Source organism: Triturus cristatus, chromosome 10 (genome assembly GCF_964204655.1).
Source record: "Triturus cristatus chromosome 10, aTriCri1.1, whole genome shotgun sequence".
In the NCBI taxonomy this organism is placed as follows: domain Eukaryota; kingdom Metazoa; phylum Chordata; class Amphibia; order Caudata; family Salamandridae; genus Triturus; species Triturus cristatus.
Window position 1 is genome coordinate 893,864,418 of NC_140593.1, and position 18,050 is coordinate 893,882,467.

Here is an 18,050-nt window from a genome sequence, read left to right on the forward strand (position 1 = left end):
GCCTGTAGTCACTGTTGAAGTGGTCTCCCATGGGTGGCACAATACATGCTGCAGCCCATGGAAGAACACTGGTGTACCTATGCCCTGGGTACCTCAGCACCATATACTAGAGACTTATAAGGGAACACCAGTAGCCAATTGTGGAGGTACCAAAGTACTTACCATGCCAATTTAGGGGAGAAAGTACGGTTGCTGGGGTCCTGATTAGCAGGATCCCATCAGACTAGGTCAAAAACACACTGACACCAGGCAAAAAGTGGGTGTAACCATGCTAGAAGGATCCTACCTTCCTACAGCTGTCTTTTTTAGTAAGGAGCCTGATAAGACAGTTGTATAATGGCTCGAAAGGAGCGCACATCAGAAATGTGAGTACTAAATTAAGGTCCTACTGTAGCATAATGAACGGTGCAGGTGGGAACGTGTGTTGGAGACCTTTCATGAACCTAGGTACAATAGTACACTTGTACAGGGATAGCTTATCTGGCAACCGCAAGAATGCCGAGATGGCGGAAAGATAGCCCTTCAACATGTCCAAAGTAGAGCCCTGCTGGGCTAAAGTAAGAATAAACAACATAACCTGGGAAATACACCTTGGGCGGAAGATCGAAAGCTCGCAACTGCCACAGCTCAGTCTCCACGCATAAAAGCAAAGAGTTTTCAGGTTCGGATGGAGAACCCTGCACTGTTGCTTCGACAGAACATCCTCCTGAGTAGGCAGCCTGATCGGAGGACCCATGTTCATGCTCAGCAGCTTGGGTTACCAGACTCTCTGTGCCCAATCAAGAGCCACACAAATGACTTGGGCCCGGTCGTTTCTGGTCTTCTTGAGAACTCTGGGCAGGAGTGGTATTGGCGGAAACACATACAGGAGGCCCAAGTCCACTTGGGACGACAAGCATCACAGAGGGAGAGCAGTCTTGGGAACTCCAGTGCACAAAACTGCTGACATTGCACATTCTTGATGGAGGCGAACAGATCCAACCAAGTATCTCCCCATTTTTGGAAGACACCTTGTTCCACCTTAGAATGGAGATGCCATTCGAGATCCACTAGGCATTGACGGCTGAGTTCGTCCACCTGGCATTCAGAGAGTCTGCCAGTCGTTGAACCACTGAGGATATGCCCTTAATTTCCAGCCATGCTCAGAGGCACAGAGCTTCTCGACAAAGGGTCCACGACCCCACCCCTCCCTGTTTGTTGCAATAGCACATGGCAGAGGTGTTGTCTGTTTACACCTGAACCAGCTTTCCCCTTGACTGAAGGAAGAAAGGGTTTCAGTGCTAGTCGGATCGCTCAGAGCGCCAACAAGTTGATGTGGAGTTTGGATTCCACTGGAGACCAGAGTCCTCTGATATCCACCTCTCCCTGATGGCAGTTCTAGCCCAAAAGTGAAGCATCGCCACTAGAGTCAGATCTTGTTGGGGAAGGTAGAGCGGTCTGCCGCTGACCAAATCATGGTTCGTTAGCCACCACTGCAGATCTTTTGCAGTGCCTTCTAACATCTGGACCATGTTGGTGAGATTCCCCTGATGCTGTTGCCACTGGAAATTAAGGTTCCACTTCAGAGCCGACATATGCCAACAGGCATGTGTCACAAGAAGGATACAGGAGGCCATGTGGCCCAACAGCTTCAGAGTCAGTCTCACCGAATTCCAGGATAGAGGCTAAAATATCGGAATCTTGGCCTGACTAGACTGCTAGGAAGAGATTAAGAAGGCGCAGGTCTATCACGACCGACTTCAGATGCCGGCACCTTTTCAATTGCTCCCTTGGCCAAGATAGCTAACACTTTCTGGCGGAGCAAGGAGAGGTTGTCCTCCATCAGCTTGTCATAAGTACGTGGCACTGGGTGGGGGGATTGTCACAAAGGGGAGAGAGCAGGCCCCTTTGGATGAGCTGCAAACCCCAACAGTTGAATATCATTGACCTCCAGTGGTGCAGGTAATAGCATATCCTGCCTCCCACTGAATGCCCATGATGTTCAGAGGGCAAGCTAAAGTGGTTTGGAGGCTGCGGTTGCCGGGGGTGGTGGGCTGGCTTGACTTCCGGCTACCTGTCCATGTGGTCTGTGGGAACTGCGTCCTCTGTCATGAAATAATTGTGCGATTTGTTGGCCGGGGTGGTTGGGCATGTAAAGACATGGTTGGAAGCACTTCGCACGGTCATGAAAGGGGCAGAAGGTAGACTGGGGTTGGCTAGTGGCCATGGAAAGGCCTAAGGACCAGGCTGTTGTTCTGCTGTCCTTGAAGTGTTTGAGCGCAGAGTCAGCCTTCTCTCCAAACAACCAATAGCCACCAAATAGCATGTCCATGAGCGAAGCTTGGACATTCCCCGAAAAGCCAGTTGTTCTCAGCCTGGCGTGGCACCTAAGGGCCACCAATGATGAAACTGCTCTGCCCATCGAGTCAGTCGTATCCAGCCCACATCGGATAGTGAACTTGGCTGCGTCCCTCCCATCAGCAATTGCTTGAGAGAGTATGGCTCAAACCTCCTCCAAGACCATGGTCAGCTCCGGCGCAACTGAGTCCCAGATGGTATGGGAGTATTGGCCCACGAGGAATGCAGTGTTCACTGACCACAGTGCCAGGCTGGCAGAAAAGAACATCCTTTTCCCAAAGGTATCCATCCTTCTGGATTACGTATCCAGTGGGGTGAAAGGTAATGCACTGGGGTCTAACTTTGGAGGTGGAGGACTGGAACACCAAGCGCTCTGGGGCGGGGTGCTGGGTGAGGAAACTGGGGTCCCCTGGGGCGGGGCTATGGTGGCGAGGAATTGCCCTATCCATAAGAACCCCTGTGCAGGACTTGGACAAGGCCGCAAGTAGAATGTCAGTAAGGGCTTCATTAAATGAGAGTAATGATTTGGTGGGGAAAGCATCAGAGCTGAAGTCAGCAAGATGCTGGAGCTAGGGGTTATTGAACCCTCTGAGAGCCCCTGGGCCAGCCCAGTCGTTCTAGTCCCCAACCACATCCACAGGGTGGAAAGAGAGAAATGAGGTTCTGAATGGACTATAAAGGGCTCAACTCTGTCACCAAGACAGATGCTCACCCTATCCCAAGAGCTGATGAATTGATAGATACTTTAGGTGCAGCCAAATTTCTAAGTACCTTTGAATTAACTGCAGGGTACTGGCAGATTGGCATGGCACGAGGAGCAAAAAAAAATAAAACAGCATTCTTCACACCTGATGGGCATTATCAGTTTATTGTTATGCCTTTTGGTTTAAGAATGCCCCTGCCACTTTCCAAAGGTTGGTGAATTAAGTCTTTGCTGAATTGGAGTCCTTTAGTGCAGCAGATCTAGATGATTTTGCTGTCTTTAGCTCCACCTGGCAGGATCACCTGATCCACCTGGGGAAGGTTTTAAAAGCCCTGCAAACTGCAGGCCTAACTATCAAGGTATCCAAATGCCAGATAGGGCAGGGAAATGTGGTATACTCGGGCTACCTTGTTGGTGGAGGCTAAGGGCAACCCTTACAGCCCAAGATCCTGGACTGGGAAGCTCCAACAACCCAGACCCAAGTCAGGGCATTCCTTGGCTTGACTGGGTACTACAGAAGGTTTGTGAAGGGAAATAGGTTCAGTGTGACTCCCCTCATAGAACTTACCTCCAAGAAGATGCCCAAAAAAGGGAACTGGACAGTTAACTGTTAAAAGGCTTTTGACACCCTGAAAGAGGGAATGTGCTCTGCACCAATTCCCAAAGCTCCAGACTATAACCATGCAGTTCATAGTGCAGACTGATGCCTCTGAGCTAGGGATAGGAGCGGTCCTATCCCAGACCAATGATGAAGGCCAAGACCAACCTGTTGCTTTTATAAGCAGAAGGCTTCTCCCCAGGGAGCACCATTGGAGTGCCATTGAGAGGGAAGCCTTTGCTGTGGTTTGGGCCTTGAAGAAGCGGAGACCATACTTTTTTGGTACTCACTTCCTAGTTCAAACTGACCACAGACCTCTCAAATGGCTAATGCAGATGAAAGATGAAAATCCTAAACTGTTGAGGTGGTCCATCTCCCTACAAGGAACGGACTTTATAGTGGAACACAGACCTGGGACTGCACATGCCAATGCAGATGGACTTTCCAGGTTCGTCCACTTAGACAATGAAGTCTCTCTAGGGAAATGTTAGTCTCATCCTCTTTCGTGGGGAGGGGGTTGTGTAAGAAAGTGCCCTCTTTTTGCATGGTTGCCCCCACTTTTTGCTAAACTGCGATGTACTTTGACTACGTTGCCCAGGGCCTATGTTCTTTCCCTAAAACTGCATTGAAAACAAAACCCAATTGGCACTTTCTGGCCACAGGTCAGCCCCTTGTAAATGGTACCACATGTACCAATGGCACTGTGGCCAGGGAACGCCTCTAAGGGCTGCAGCACTTATTGTGTCACCCTTAGAGGCCCTGTACCTTCACACACACACACTACTTTTTCAGGCTGCGTGTTTTGGTGCAGACAAAGTGAAGAGTCGACATGGCACACATCCCTGTGTGTCATGCCTACAACCCACTGCCCTGTACAAACAACAATGATCCTCAAATAGTTAGGATAATGATTAGATAAATATAGTTCAGAATCGATACTATATTCTGTAAGTCCAGCCGGACAACCGATTTAATTTTGCAATAAAAAAATATATGCACACATATAGGAACAAAGTACTTGTGGGACACAGTCCTGTATCCGATTAGAACAATAACTTTACAACACAAACAAAGGCATTTCAGGCAAGACAAAAGGAGCTTTTTACATTATCCAATGTTGTAAGCTTTTTCAAAACAGCTAATGCACTTTAACACAATGGATTAACGTGCATGCTATTTTAGAAGGGGTCGACGACGTTTCGATCCTGTCAGAGGAGTACCAGGATCATCATCAGGACATTAATGTGTACATGCCTGATTGTTAACGAAATTGCCTGTGGGGAAACAAACAGGGGTGATATAGAGAGGGGAAAAAAAATTTGAGGAAAAAATGAAAGAGAAGATTTAGGGCGGTCCACTAATGGCATGTTGAACAAGATTAAATCGCGCAGAGGATGCAGGTGTAGTACCAAGAATGCATGCGGGTGAGTAGGCATGCGTTGGGTACAAGAGTCAAGTACTAATGGATAAGTGGCGGGCGCAAATAAGCCGTATAAGTGGTGAGTAACAAGAGAGATAACCATTCACGGTGGCTTGCTAATGAAGAGTAGGAGCGGAAAGGGACCGCGTGATGTGAGGACATGCGTCTGCAGTTGTCGTGTACTAGAAGGGGGCGAGGTGCGTGATGAGGAACTATGAACGGAGGCAACCAGGCTAGGTGGAAGGGCAGCATCAGGCGGGGGAAGAGGAACCCTTACACGGTGGTAGTGATGGCGCTGTGAAGCAACCAGTCACGGAGTGGAAGGATAACGAGCGGAGTGTTTAGGGGGTGGATGTGAAGAGCGCGACCTTTCAGATAAGCTCACTGTCTCTGGTGGTTCTTGGCACGCCCTCAGCCAGGACACTATCTAACTGCAGACTCAGAAGTGTATAACCCAGGATCTGCTACAACATTTGCTTTTTCTTTAGGACCACCCCAACGCTGCTTCAATTTAGGGAAAGGTTGTAGACGCCACCTTAAAGAACACTACATCACAATGGAATAGTTCACAAAGCAGCTACCACTCCTATCACTCAACATTTTGCTGATCTTTGAACATATACAGTGCTCTGCTGCCTTTCGGCTAGGTTCATGCTATAGAAATACCACATACATACATACATGAATACTTAGAGAGCTCTTTTTCCTATTTTATCTACTCCCAATATTTCTTTCCACAGTTACCTATTAATTTCAGATTATGAAATGTGTAATTACCTGAACTGATAATGCATTTTGTAAAATGTATTAGGGGTTATGTTTTCCAAATTGACTGAATTTTAGAATTATCGCATGGTACACAGTATGCGTACTTTATGCATGTTAGTCCCAAGAAACTATGCAGGAATACCGGACTGACTGAAAGGGTGTCTTACCAGCCCCCTTTCTGCCTTGGATTTCTTAGCAGTTTCGTTCAATTATTCAAGTGTGCTCTTTCACATAGCACTTTTTGTTTAGGCTAATAATCAGTAAATGTTTTACATGGGTTAAACAAGTGGTGTCCAATGAACATTCACATGGACAAGAACGATGCCCAGTATTCAGGATAACCAATGACTCTGTAAATGGTTCACATTCACTGTATGCAAATTTACCTGGTATGGATTTCATGAACATCTGTCATAAATTCACAATTCCTCACCTATTTTAAATACTTCTGGTTCAAAAGAACGAAGGGTCTAATGTGCTAAGACACAGGTCTCAAATGTGGTGGCACTTTTTGCAACAGATTTCACAATGTGTCCCAAGTACTAATCGGTAGCATCACAAAATCGCAGGTTATCACAGAACGACCTCCCCAATAGATATTAATTAGGCGGGTCGCTATTAGCAACCCCCTGGTACTGGCTTCGAAAAGAAGGATGGAGGGTCAGCAGAGCATCATCCCGGTATTCCAGTATTTAAATTTCCAAACAGCAAACCTATTTAGAAACAATAAAAGCAAAATGGAAAAGCAGCCCATGTTCCTTAAAGCAACCACTGATGCTTAAAAAAAGGTACCTCTTTTGGAAAACTTCAGAGGGATCAGGACATGACCTCAGCCAAGGTCACCCGACAAATCAGTTAGCACCTCCTTTGAAGAGTCGGTAACAGATCAATGCTTTGCAATTGACTGATACATGGCAAACTGAATCGCAATTAGGAGTGAATGTCCGTTTCATGTGCCTTCCGAATTGCAACTTTGTATTAGTCGCAAAATCCATTTTGCGTGTCAGAAAAGCTTTTCCAACTGACAAAATAGGTTAAATATACACCTAAAAGCCATTTGCAGTTGTAAACATTGAGATTTTGTGAATCACAGGGTTAGCGATCGCAAAATGACTTTGTACATCTGGCCCAAAATTAACTGTTTTTATGTATATATTTGTGATGGAATTTTTGATTTAGGTTTCTTCTGTAAAGGGCAACATTAAAAGCTCTCTAAAATCTTCCTGTTTCTTACAACTTCTACTAGATTATGCATTTAACTATAGATGGTGTGTTAAACATGTGTCCAAGAAAGTCAGATCCAGACAGATTTTTAAGATAAACTCTAACTGGGAGGTGAAGACTTGGATACTGAATGGGCTTATGCCCTGCAGCACGTGACTCAGGTTTATCAAAATGCTTGGTTGAAGTTCCTACAATTTAACTATGTTCATTAGACATTCTTGACTCTGGTGTGCCTGCAGGTCATGTATCCAAATGCATCACTTGCTTGCCCCAGATGTAAAGTAGATGGGGCACCTTTGTACAAATGGTGTGGTTTGGTGCTCAGACCCTGGTGGGCCGGGGTCACAAAATGTATCTTGCACTGGACTGGCAAAGGTTATTTAAATGTGCCCATGGTGTACCTGTTGGAACTTATGCCACTGGCCAAAGCTGGAAAATCGAATAGCAAATTCATAGACCTTGTGTTGGTTCTTGCGGGAAAAAAAATAAATTGCCATGAACTGGAGATTATCGTTGCCTCCAGATCTAGACAGATGGAAAGCACATTTTCATACATGTGCTCGAGTGGAGCTGGATGTAAGTGCTCACAAGACAGGTGGAGCACCTAGATCAACATTGGAACTGGATGGGGAACCACTGCTGCGGGCCATTAATCCCAAAACATATGACAAACCTCCATAGATAGTGAACCACTCCAAAGCACAATATCACAGAAGATAATCCCTAAACGCATTAACAGGAACTGTTCATACAATAGCAAGCCAACTGACTGTCGGCCCGAGGCCATGGTTGGTAGCAAATACAAGAGTAGCTCTGCCATAGGTGCCTTTGAGTTGCGGGGAGTTGGCAGCTAGATTGGATGGGGAGGTAGAGGGTGGGTTTTATGTTATGGCAACCTTACATTTGGCTGTTCTGTCTGGATTTAACCATTTACGAACAACTACTCTCTGCAATATGTACACTTCATGATGTTATTCTTATGTTTCTCTTTTTGGAAAACAAGACTGAATATGCTGAAACAGTAATGTTATGCCCAAGATAATCCTGGGTTGTATTAAAAGTTATTGAAAGTTATAAAGATCAATAAAAAAACACTAACTAGGTAAACAATTTTCAAGTTCTCCCTCCTGTTATCTTCCTCTCTTACTGCTCTTTAACTCATTCCTTTTTCTTTTTCACGTCTCACTTTGTTCTTCCTCCTAATCCCACCCCTATTCTCTGCACAATCATGTTTCTGTTCCCGGGTGCTCTCAATTTTTGTACTCGAACCCAAAAGTATTTGTTACCCAGCCCTGATATTTTGTGCTCTCAATTAAAACATCATTTTTTCAGGTTGCCTATTTCATATAAGTCACTTCATCCTCAACAAGAATTTCTCAATGCAAGTAAGGGTCTGACCAGATGAAAAAACATTTACTGCTCAGCAGTCCACTTCATTGTCCCTGGCATTTGGAAGCAAACATGAGTGGTCTTCAACCAACAACAGTAGAACATATTCATGTTTTACAATCAGTTTACAAAAGTTCAGAAAAGGGACAACGCTGATGGACAGGTCTACTACTAATGAAAACACTTTACAGTAGCTGCTGAATCAGCAGTAATATGCATGCACCCCCATTACTCCCAGTGTACCTTCAACTGGGAACAGACAGTCGTTCTGCAGTAATGTATGAAATCCACCACTTGTACGGCCTTCACTCCCAGACTGAGCAGAACGCTGAGGTCATCCACTAGCAACACTGGGCACTTCCAAGTCTCCTCTGCACTGGAAGGTGCCAGCGATGACCGCACAAAGTTGTAAAGGTGTTTTAGGTCAGAACCGCTGCATTAAAAAACAGAATAAAAGGAGTGGGTTTAAAACAAACTATCCTACAATTTGTTAGTTTGGCTTTTGTTTCCTATAGTTGCTTGTATGAGGATTAATCTGTGTGCTTCAGTATAGATCGTGTTGGCAGAAGGGCAAGTGGTGTGTGCCAGAGCACAAAGAAACAAATGAGAAATTTGGGGTTTTAGTGTACCACAAAGGGGCTGCTGTTGAATAAAGGTGGAGCTGCAGTAAAAAGTATGGCACTGAAGTGAGACCTTTGCTGGAGCTGACCAACACCAGGGGAGGCATCAGGGCATTTCATCCCTTGCAAGTGAAAGGGGCCCCAGATTCATGGGGGTGCCGGCGGCCCAATGGGAACTTAAATCAAAAGAATATGAAAATCAATGCTGCCCAAAGCTGTGGACTTCACTTGAAACGCAGAATGTGGAACTTAGTAGCATTAGTTCTTTTCAAAGAATTCATTCCATATGGATTTTTTTTTTTGATAATCAAATTTATTAGCATTTGAGAAAAACAAAATACGCAAAGACAGCATGAGTGTGCACAATGTATCTGAGTCCATGAGGAGAAACAAGCACAGCAATCAAAACAACAAATTTAGCCACTTGCCCCAAAGCTTTTCAAACTTTTCAGGACATCCCGGAGCCTCAAAGAGGGGCTCGTCTTGGGCCGCGCACCAGTCCACCCCTCGTCGCCACTTCTGTACAGTAGGGGGTTTGGCCTGAGACCAGGCCGCTGCAATGTCTTGCTTGGCCACTGCAACCGCAGTGCCCAAGAAGCGTTTGTCGGCTCTAGAGCCGTTTAGGCCATCAAATACTCCCAGGAGAAGACGCAGTGGGGCATGGGGGAACAGCCATCCCAGGCTCTGCTCGAGCTCCGATTCCACACCCGCCCTGAATGAGTCAAGAATAGGACACTGCCAGACTATGTGGTAAAAATCAGCCGGGGCATGGCCACACCGTGTACAGGCTGGGGAGGAGCGCAGTCTTGCCCTGTACAGATGCGCAGGGGTAATATATGCCATGTGGAAATAGTAAGGTTGGATGAGACACAGTTTAGAGGAGGTCTTCAGAGTTTTGGGAGCCATGAGAGTGTCTCGCCAGTCTGCTTCTTCTAGGGGACCCAGCCACCTCTCCCAGCAGGTGCGCAGCGAGTCTAGGGTCGCAGGGCCATTGTTCACAAGGGAGCGGTAGACCCGTGACACCCCCTCTCTACCCAAGTTCCCCATCATGACCTGGGCCTCTAGCGGACTGAATTCAGGAAGGGAGGTGGCTGGTGGAATGTGCGCAGTGAGAGTGTGTCGGAGCTGCAAATACTTATAAAATTGGGTGGTATGAAGGGAGTGGCGTTGCTGCAGGTCGGAAAAGGTTCTGATGTGGCCCCCTACCCACACGTCCCCAAGGAGTGAAATCCCGATCTGATCCCACTGCCGGAAGCCCAGAAGGGTCAATGCCTCATGTAACCAAGTGCCGTACCACAGGGGTGTGTGTTGAGTAAGCTTCCTATCCCTTCTCGTGTAGCGCAGAGCAGAGCGCCAGGCCGTTAGGACTGCTCTACTGAGAGGTGGGGTGGTATGGGGCCCCATACAAGTAGGCCTGAAGTTGCGGAAAGTCCGTAGTCCTGAGCTCGGTCCGGTAAGCCGGTTCGGACCAGCCGCTAGCGAACCAGTCGTGGACAACAATAAGTCTAGTGGCCAAGTAATAGAGGTGAAGGTTGGTCACACCCATGTCACCATCGAAGCCATAAGGAATTTTAAAACTGGACATATTAAGGAATGGATGTTTTTAAAGGACTTATATTTTATGGTGGGTTTTAAATCAATGTTGCCCTTTTTAAATATTTGACATGTATTTTATGGCCAGCATATATATTACACATTTTGGATCCTGCAATAAGTTGGCTGGCTGCTTTTAAAGTGTGAGATGCATACCTCCTCTACCCTTCCCACACACACCGGAGCTCACACTATTCTTGTCATTAAGGGTTTACCGTGTATGTTAAATGTTCTGATATTCTATTCTATTATTGCTTTGGGATTTGCATGTCGCTTGGATATCATTGGAATGTGGTTCTTGTACAGACAGAATGTCCTATACCTCTATTTGAAATCTGCACCCCTTTAACTTCATTGAGCCCTGGATGCCACCCCTGAAGCAGCCACTCCTAGTGTTCAGTCACAGATTGGTAGCAGTGGAGGTTCATAACAGAAAAGAAACGACACCTAATTCCAAATCAATGAGTTAACAAGGTGTCGGAGCTAAATTATCCTAGAACCCTACATAGACTATACCAAAGACTAAACGTTCAAAGAGGGCCTAGGATATCAAAGAGTAAGAGCACCAATATAGCCTTGGCCTTTGCTTGTATGAGCTTTATGGGCCACTGTCCAAGGTTACAAACGGTCAAGGTTTTAGCCCCATCAGTCAGCAAAGTCTCTTAAAATTGAATTATTTCAGAATATTTAGCATCAGAAGCTGTTCATTAACATTTTAGAAAGAATCTAATTCAGAGCATTCCAATCATAAAATGCTGCTGGGTTTTCATCAACAAAGTTAATACAGTTGACTTAGAGAGAAGAAGATAGCTCTTGCAGGCAGTAAAGTAATAAACAGTAGGACAAAAAGAGTGCAATTTCCTAAGGCTAAAAACTACATGCAGGCTTAAGTAGAAGTCCAAACTCCTAAATATAATATTTTCCAGCCGAGTATTTTTTATTTAATTTACTTTTAAAAGTGAAGAAATCCAATAGTTTTGTACAGAAAATAAAACTTAAAGCCATACATTTTATTACATCAAATTATATTAGATAGATAGCAAAACTTGCAAAAACACCTTATAGCCAATATAATTCATGAATCCACACACTGAGAGAATATCTCGACCGGACACTGAATGAAGAATCTCACCTTTGAACCAACTCATTATCCTGCAGCTTAGTGTTGCATGATCTTTGAAGTAATGATGAAATTGACCACAACTACTTCTAATTCCTAAGTCAGTCTACTTCACCTTGAAAACACTTCAAATAAGTACACAATAACGTTTTGCATCTCATTGTGCAAAAGTGGGACTTTGCCAGATCTCCAGCTGGACATGATCATTGACCTATCTCGTAGTAAAGTGATCAACTCGTTTCCAGCACTCTCCAACAATGAAGACTCGACACCATAATGTAAATCAAATTACATTATTAGGTGAATATCTGGGACAAGAACATTTGAAGATGTGGGGGATTCCAAATAATAAGCCGCAAAAGTGCAACAATAGTTTCACATCTACTGCATTTATCAATGCCGGCAACGGGCTTAAGAAAAGTTCAATACATACTTTAATTACTGGCACATTTTACAATGAAGTCTTACTTTTTCTTACATTATTTTGGCTTATAGGTTTATAGAAATATCAGAAAAACCCTCATTTGGGTCAATTCCTAATTATCAAATAACAGACACTACTGCAATTAATAATCCTCTCAAACAGAAGGCTTAGATTGCTCTTTAATGCTTCTAGCAAATATTTTCAATTAATGCAGTGCGATTTCACATCCCAAATAAATAACAATATGAAACTTCCCCCAAAAAGTGTATGCAAGACAAAGGGGAGGCTTTGAAAGAGGATTAGCAATAGGAGAGCACAAACCGTTTTAATTCATTTAGTGCACCCCGACAAGTGGAAGAGGCAAATGGCACCGCACTTTCAAATGCTTAAATCTTTTGAAATCAGTGAGGTGGTAATTAAGATATTAGAGTTCCTCAACAGTCTACAAGTTTCAACATCGAAGTACCTTTTGAATATCGAAGTACCTTTTGGGGTATTTAACTCCTTCATCTAGGACTAATTTCTCCCTACAGCAGTGGAGATTTCTTGTTTCTTTGCAGATTCTGCAACGGTTACATTTAAGGCAACACCATACAGGTGAACTGTCAACAACCCACAAGTTATTTTCCTGTGCTCTTTGTATCCTTGAACGCAAGGTTTAGGGGAAAAAACACCAAGGCAGGGGTGTAACACACGTCCATGTCTCGTCTCTCATTGCACTTTGTCCATTGAGGACACTGGATCAAAAGCACATTTCCATAACTCTGTTTAAAGATAGCGAGGACTTGTAGTGATCCCAGTGGCAGTGAATTTGCTACAGACTCTCATACAACACGTCGATCTGTGCTGCGATTGCAGGTTTGATGTAACATGGGTCTACTGTTGTCCCGTGTTAGTTAGGAGAGCCCGGTACTGCAGGATATCACTGTATATATTTGATACCTTCTAACTGTAGTGCTTAGAAGATTACACAAAGGGGAGAGCTCTTAAAGATTACACAAGAAGGGACATACATGGCACCTGCAGTCCTTACAATTCACTGCTCTGCGTGATGAAATCTGTGGTATCTTCATTTCTATGTCATGCATTCTCTCCTTAGTTTTAAGTCCCCTGCAGCGCAGCCAGTGTGAATTACCAGACTGCTGATGTGTGCCTGGTGGAGTGAATGCCAGTTGGAGGGCGTGGGCTGAGCAGAAAGGATGCTGCTTCCGGTGGGGCTTTCCTGATACCTTCTTACCATCTCCTACCTGTAACCTGAGACTCTTATCTTAAAGAATAAAGCATCCTGTTACCACCTGTACTACTGGTTCCCCTGCATCATCATTTACAGCTGTGCATGAAGAAAACATACTACTATAATTGATTAAAAATATACATATGGTGATTATATTCTCATTGCGAGCTATTTTTATTTTACTGTATATCCTTTAGTTGTTTGGCTACATAACTTATGAAAACTTTGCATCAGTGGTAGCTTGCTTTGAGATTCATTAGGTCTCATAATGTATATATAAAAGGGAAACATTAATAACTGTTGGAGAGAGGATGCTCAAGGGTATCATGAGATACCCAATACAGTTGGGTGGAGGGTTCCCCAGGAAGGGTAGGGTGGTGGGAAGCTTTGGGTGGGGGCACACAAGTAGCTGTAGAGTAAACATAAATCTTACAGGGTGGAAAGCATGTGGGGGGAGGGGGGATTTTCTCATTTGCGACAAGGGTAATTAGAAAGATTGAATAAAACGCCATAATATGGGACCAAGTGAAAAAATGACAAAGGTAGTTTAAGGGTAGTGATTTGGAATGTGAATAGGCTCCGGGTACATGGTAGGAGGAGGAGAATTTTATAATACCTTAAAAAAATCGAATACCTGAGTTATAATATTGCAGCAAACGCACCTACTCCAGGGAGAATGGGAAACATCGTAAAGGGACAAAAATAGATTAGCCAGTTCGCTTGCACAAATCAACGGTGCAATGTGAAGGGGGTCGCAATTCTGATTAAAAAAACACTCAGTGCAGGCTACGGTGGAAAATTATGTTGCTGTTTCCGGAGGGAGATGGCTGATAGTAAGCACCAAAATACGTACAGTTAGATACACATTTATAGGGTATTACGGTCCAAATATAGATGACACAGGACCTCTCCGAGAATTCTATGGCCAATTAGTTGAGGTCAGGAATTTCATATTGATAGGATGTGATTTTATGTATTACTAGATCCTCTTTTAGATAAATCTACCACTAGACCTTTAGCTACCTCCCCTAAGATGAGGGAATGCTTATACCACATTGTGAAAGATCTAGGGTTAATGGATGTTTGGAGACAGGGGAGGGGGGTGTCACAGACAAAGTTTTACTTATCATAATAATAGATACGGTCACTCCTCCCGGATTGACTTCCTTCTGATAAGCACAAATTTAAGGCAAGAAGTAAAAGAGGTGGAACACCAGCCAGAAAACTTGTCTGATCACTCAGCGGCGAGTGTGGAACCAAGCACGGCCACTTCCTGGCTAACCTCTGCAGTATCTGGCGTTATAAGTGTGCTCTTCTATATTAGCAGAATCGCATACAAGGGCAAACAGTGACTAAGCTGCACATCAAATGTGTGTTATGACCAGAGCTGCCGACTTTTGAACTAGGGAACCAGGTTTGAGTCCCGGCATCAGCTCAACATCCTCTGACTCTGGGCAAATCACTTAACCCCCCCTGTGCCTAAAAAACAACAAATCTGCCCTTGTGTAATGGGACTGGTGCTCTCTTAAAGCGCTACAATGCCTTCCGGTCGAGTCAGTGGCATAAGGCAGGGCCCTGCAGCCCCTGTGATGCAAGGGTGGGGGGGTCCCCAGTTCTTCGACGGGGCCTCCATTGGGCGCAAGACCAATGAATATCTGTGAAATATGATGGTCACACAAGGGACCCTAATCACATTCTACAGGGGGCGCCCATCATTTTGTGTTAGGCACTGGGTCGAGTTATTGCTATATACAAAAAAGCAAACCGCACAGTGTGATGCTGGGCAACTGGTGTTATTGTTATTGTCCTGTGCCTACTTCCCTTATCTGCCAGAACTCGTGCCTTGAGGCCATTGATATCGCGAAGTGTGGCATGTAAATAAATACATGTGTTCATAGTCGTGCCTTCCAGAGTGCTAGCGCTGAAAACCCTCTGTTGTATGAAACAGTGTTAACGTTTCTCAACTTTGTTTGTATACCAGACTGATGAAATATCTCTTTCTAACGCAAGCAGCTGAAAAATTATGCATATCCGTTTCTCTGCAGCATGATCTGCCTTTTGGACGTGGCTGAATGCCGACGTGGGATCCGGCAGAGTATGTTTTAATAACATGTGGTTTGTACGTGCCAACAAAATCAATAACTTCGAGAGTCTGTTGTGGTCAATTGTTTCAACCCCATCGGCATCATATAAAGCGTCATTTGCCTTACAAATATAAGCTAATGAAAGTTTTGAAACATTTCAGTTTGGGAAGACTGTGACCTTTTCACACTTCACTTTACACTTGTTATCACTCACTCATCAGACAGATCTCGTCAGTGTGGAATCTTCAGAAAAGGCCAGTGAGTTCAAACCATCAGCTGAGAGGGGCGCCGGGGAAGGGGAGCTTTTGACTCTTGTTGCTTTGTACTGCTGATTCCGTTGCATTTCTTCCCTCTCCAGTGGTGCAGGTCGGTAGAAATGTGAGCACATATTTAATTTCTCGGCGGCTACAGCACGTGTCTGTACTACAGATACACCGCGTCTCTTCCCGCGGCCGGACTCAGCCGAGCCGTCTCGGGCTGCCGCGCAGCAGCTGTATCGAAACCGTCAGTAATTAGCTGAAAGCTTGTGTCCCAAAGACCTTTTGAAGCCATGAAACCCCTTTCTTTCACCGGAGTGAAATTAAATTGCCCTTTATATTCAAGCATGATTGAAATATTGGAGTCAGATTGTTGCATCTTCAACCCTGGCCCCAGAGGTTATGCAAACAGATTAGGTTTGAGTGGGGCAAGAGCTGCGCAGTATATTAATGAAGCCCCTCTAAACTACTGCAGCCGGGGATGGTGCCTGGATGCTGCATCGTGCGCTTGTCTAGAATAATCTAACACCAGCCTTTTCTTCCATAATTAAGCCTCACAGCTCCCGGAGTAGTGACAGGTCCTGAATGTTGATGGGAGGCAGGCATGACATGAAGGGCTAATGCTGATGACAAAGCAGGCTTACCTTCATCTGGTTGCTGCCTCTAGCGCGAGACAGGCGCTACTCCTACTCGCCGATTTTGGTGATTAGGCGCTCCAGAGTCACGCGCTTTGCCGCGAGTAAAAGAGACGGCGTGCGCGTGCACAGCTTCTGTCCGGGCAGGCACGGCGAGCAGGAGACAGGTAGGTAACAAAAGATGCCTCACTCCCAATAAGAAGCGCGCATTTGGGAGCCGCGCCAATAAGAAGCATGGGTGGAGCTTCCTCCCCCGCTTCGCAAACTAAATCGATGACAATAGATCTCACCAGAGCGAGCAGCGCATGCGCTGCGTCGCTAGGCAAGACCTAAAAAGGAACCTAAACATAGGCTGAGTGAGATGGAATTGAAGATCGAGGGGCTACAAAGAGCTCTCCACTCTAGCCAAAATGTCGGGGAGCAGGCAGGCTTAAGTAACAAACAAAAATATGCAAAAGAAGATTTGGTTGACTATTTAGATGGACTTACTCGGAAGAAATGGAAAGCCAGCAAATTGGCTCACTATGAATAGAGGGAAGGCTGTGGGAAAAGTCTGGCATGAAAAACAAAGGTAGGCAGCTCAAAAAGTCAGATCAAGGAGACTGGAGAATGCTGCCAAGATAATCCAGATATAGAGCAGGCTTTGTAAACTTCTTTCAGAACCTATATACAAAAGACACCGACACTACAGCAGAATAGATAAACAACCGGCTCAAGGAAGAGGCTCTCCCTGTATTACAAGCAAAGTTGCAGAACAGTTTAAATCAGGAGATAAGCACTGAGGAAGTGGGGAGAGTGCTAAGAGGGCTACAAAAGGGGAAATCACGAGGCCTGGACTGTTTAGCTAGTGAATTATACAAGATCTTAAAAGACAAACTCACCCCAGTCCTGACTAGATTGTTAACGGCAGTATATGTAGAGGACCAACCTAATTATTGGGACAAAGTAACAATTAGTATAATCTTAAAGCCAAAAAAAGACCCCAAAGCATGCGAATCGTACAGGCCAATATCATTGCTAAACAATGATTATAAAATCTACACACAAATCATAGCCTAAAGAGTAGACAAGGTGATTGTTGGGCTGATACATGAAGACCACAAAGGATTCTTGAAAAGGCAGACAGTTATACGAGTTGACTCATGACTTAGGGAGTGTAATTGACATAGCGATAGAGGGAAATCTCCCTCTTACAGAAATGACTTTTGATGCTGCTCAGGCCTTTGATAGGGTGAGCTGGCCTTTCCTATTTGCCGTTATTAAACTTCAAGAAGGTGGTAAGCCACACGCAAATTGAAAGGGTCCCTCAGGGGACCCCTTCCCCTTTGTGAATGGGTGTGAAAATATTTTTTAAGAGCAGGCAGTTGTCCCTTAAAAAATGATAAGAAATTTTTTTATTTTATTTTGTTAAATGCATCCCGTTTTCCTTTAAGGAAAACGGGCTACATTTCAGAAAAAAAGTTGCTTTATTGAAATATCAAAACACAGACATGGGGGTCTGCTGTCCCCAGCAGGCCACTATCCCTGTGTTTGCAGGCCATTCCCAATGGGTCGCAAATTGCGACCTGCCTAATGAATATTGATGAGGTAGGTCCCTTGCGACCCATTTGAGAAACGCAAACAGTGTCTCAAACACTGTTGTAC

At 44.8% G+C, this 18,050-nt stretch overlaps 1 protein-coding gene across 3 annotated transcripts in view; it reads right to left on the reverse strand.

The window, feature by feature from the left end:
* Positions 1–18,050, reverse strand: part of ELP6 (elongator acetyltransferase complex subunit 6) — a 154,396-nt gene that overhangs the window by 36,085 nt on the left and 100,261 nt on the right. For all 3 annotated transcript variants that reach the window (XM_085628623.1, XM_085628622.1, XM_085628624.1), the window contains one exon: positions 8,683–8,872. In XM_085628623.1, coding sequence (XP_085484749.1) covers positions 8,683–8,872 — 190 coding nt within the window. The remainder of the gene's footprint in view (positions 1–8,682; positions 8,873–18,050) is intronic.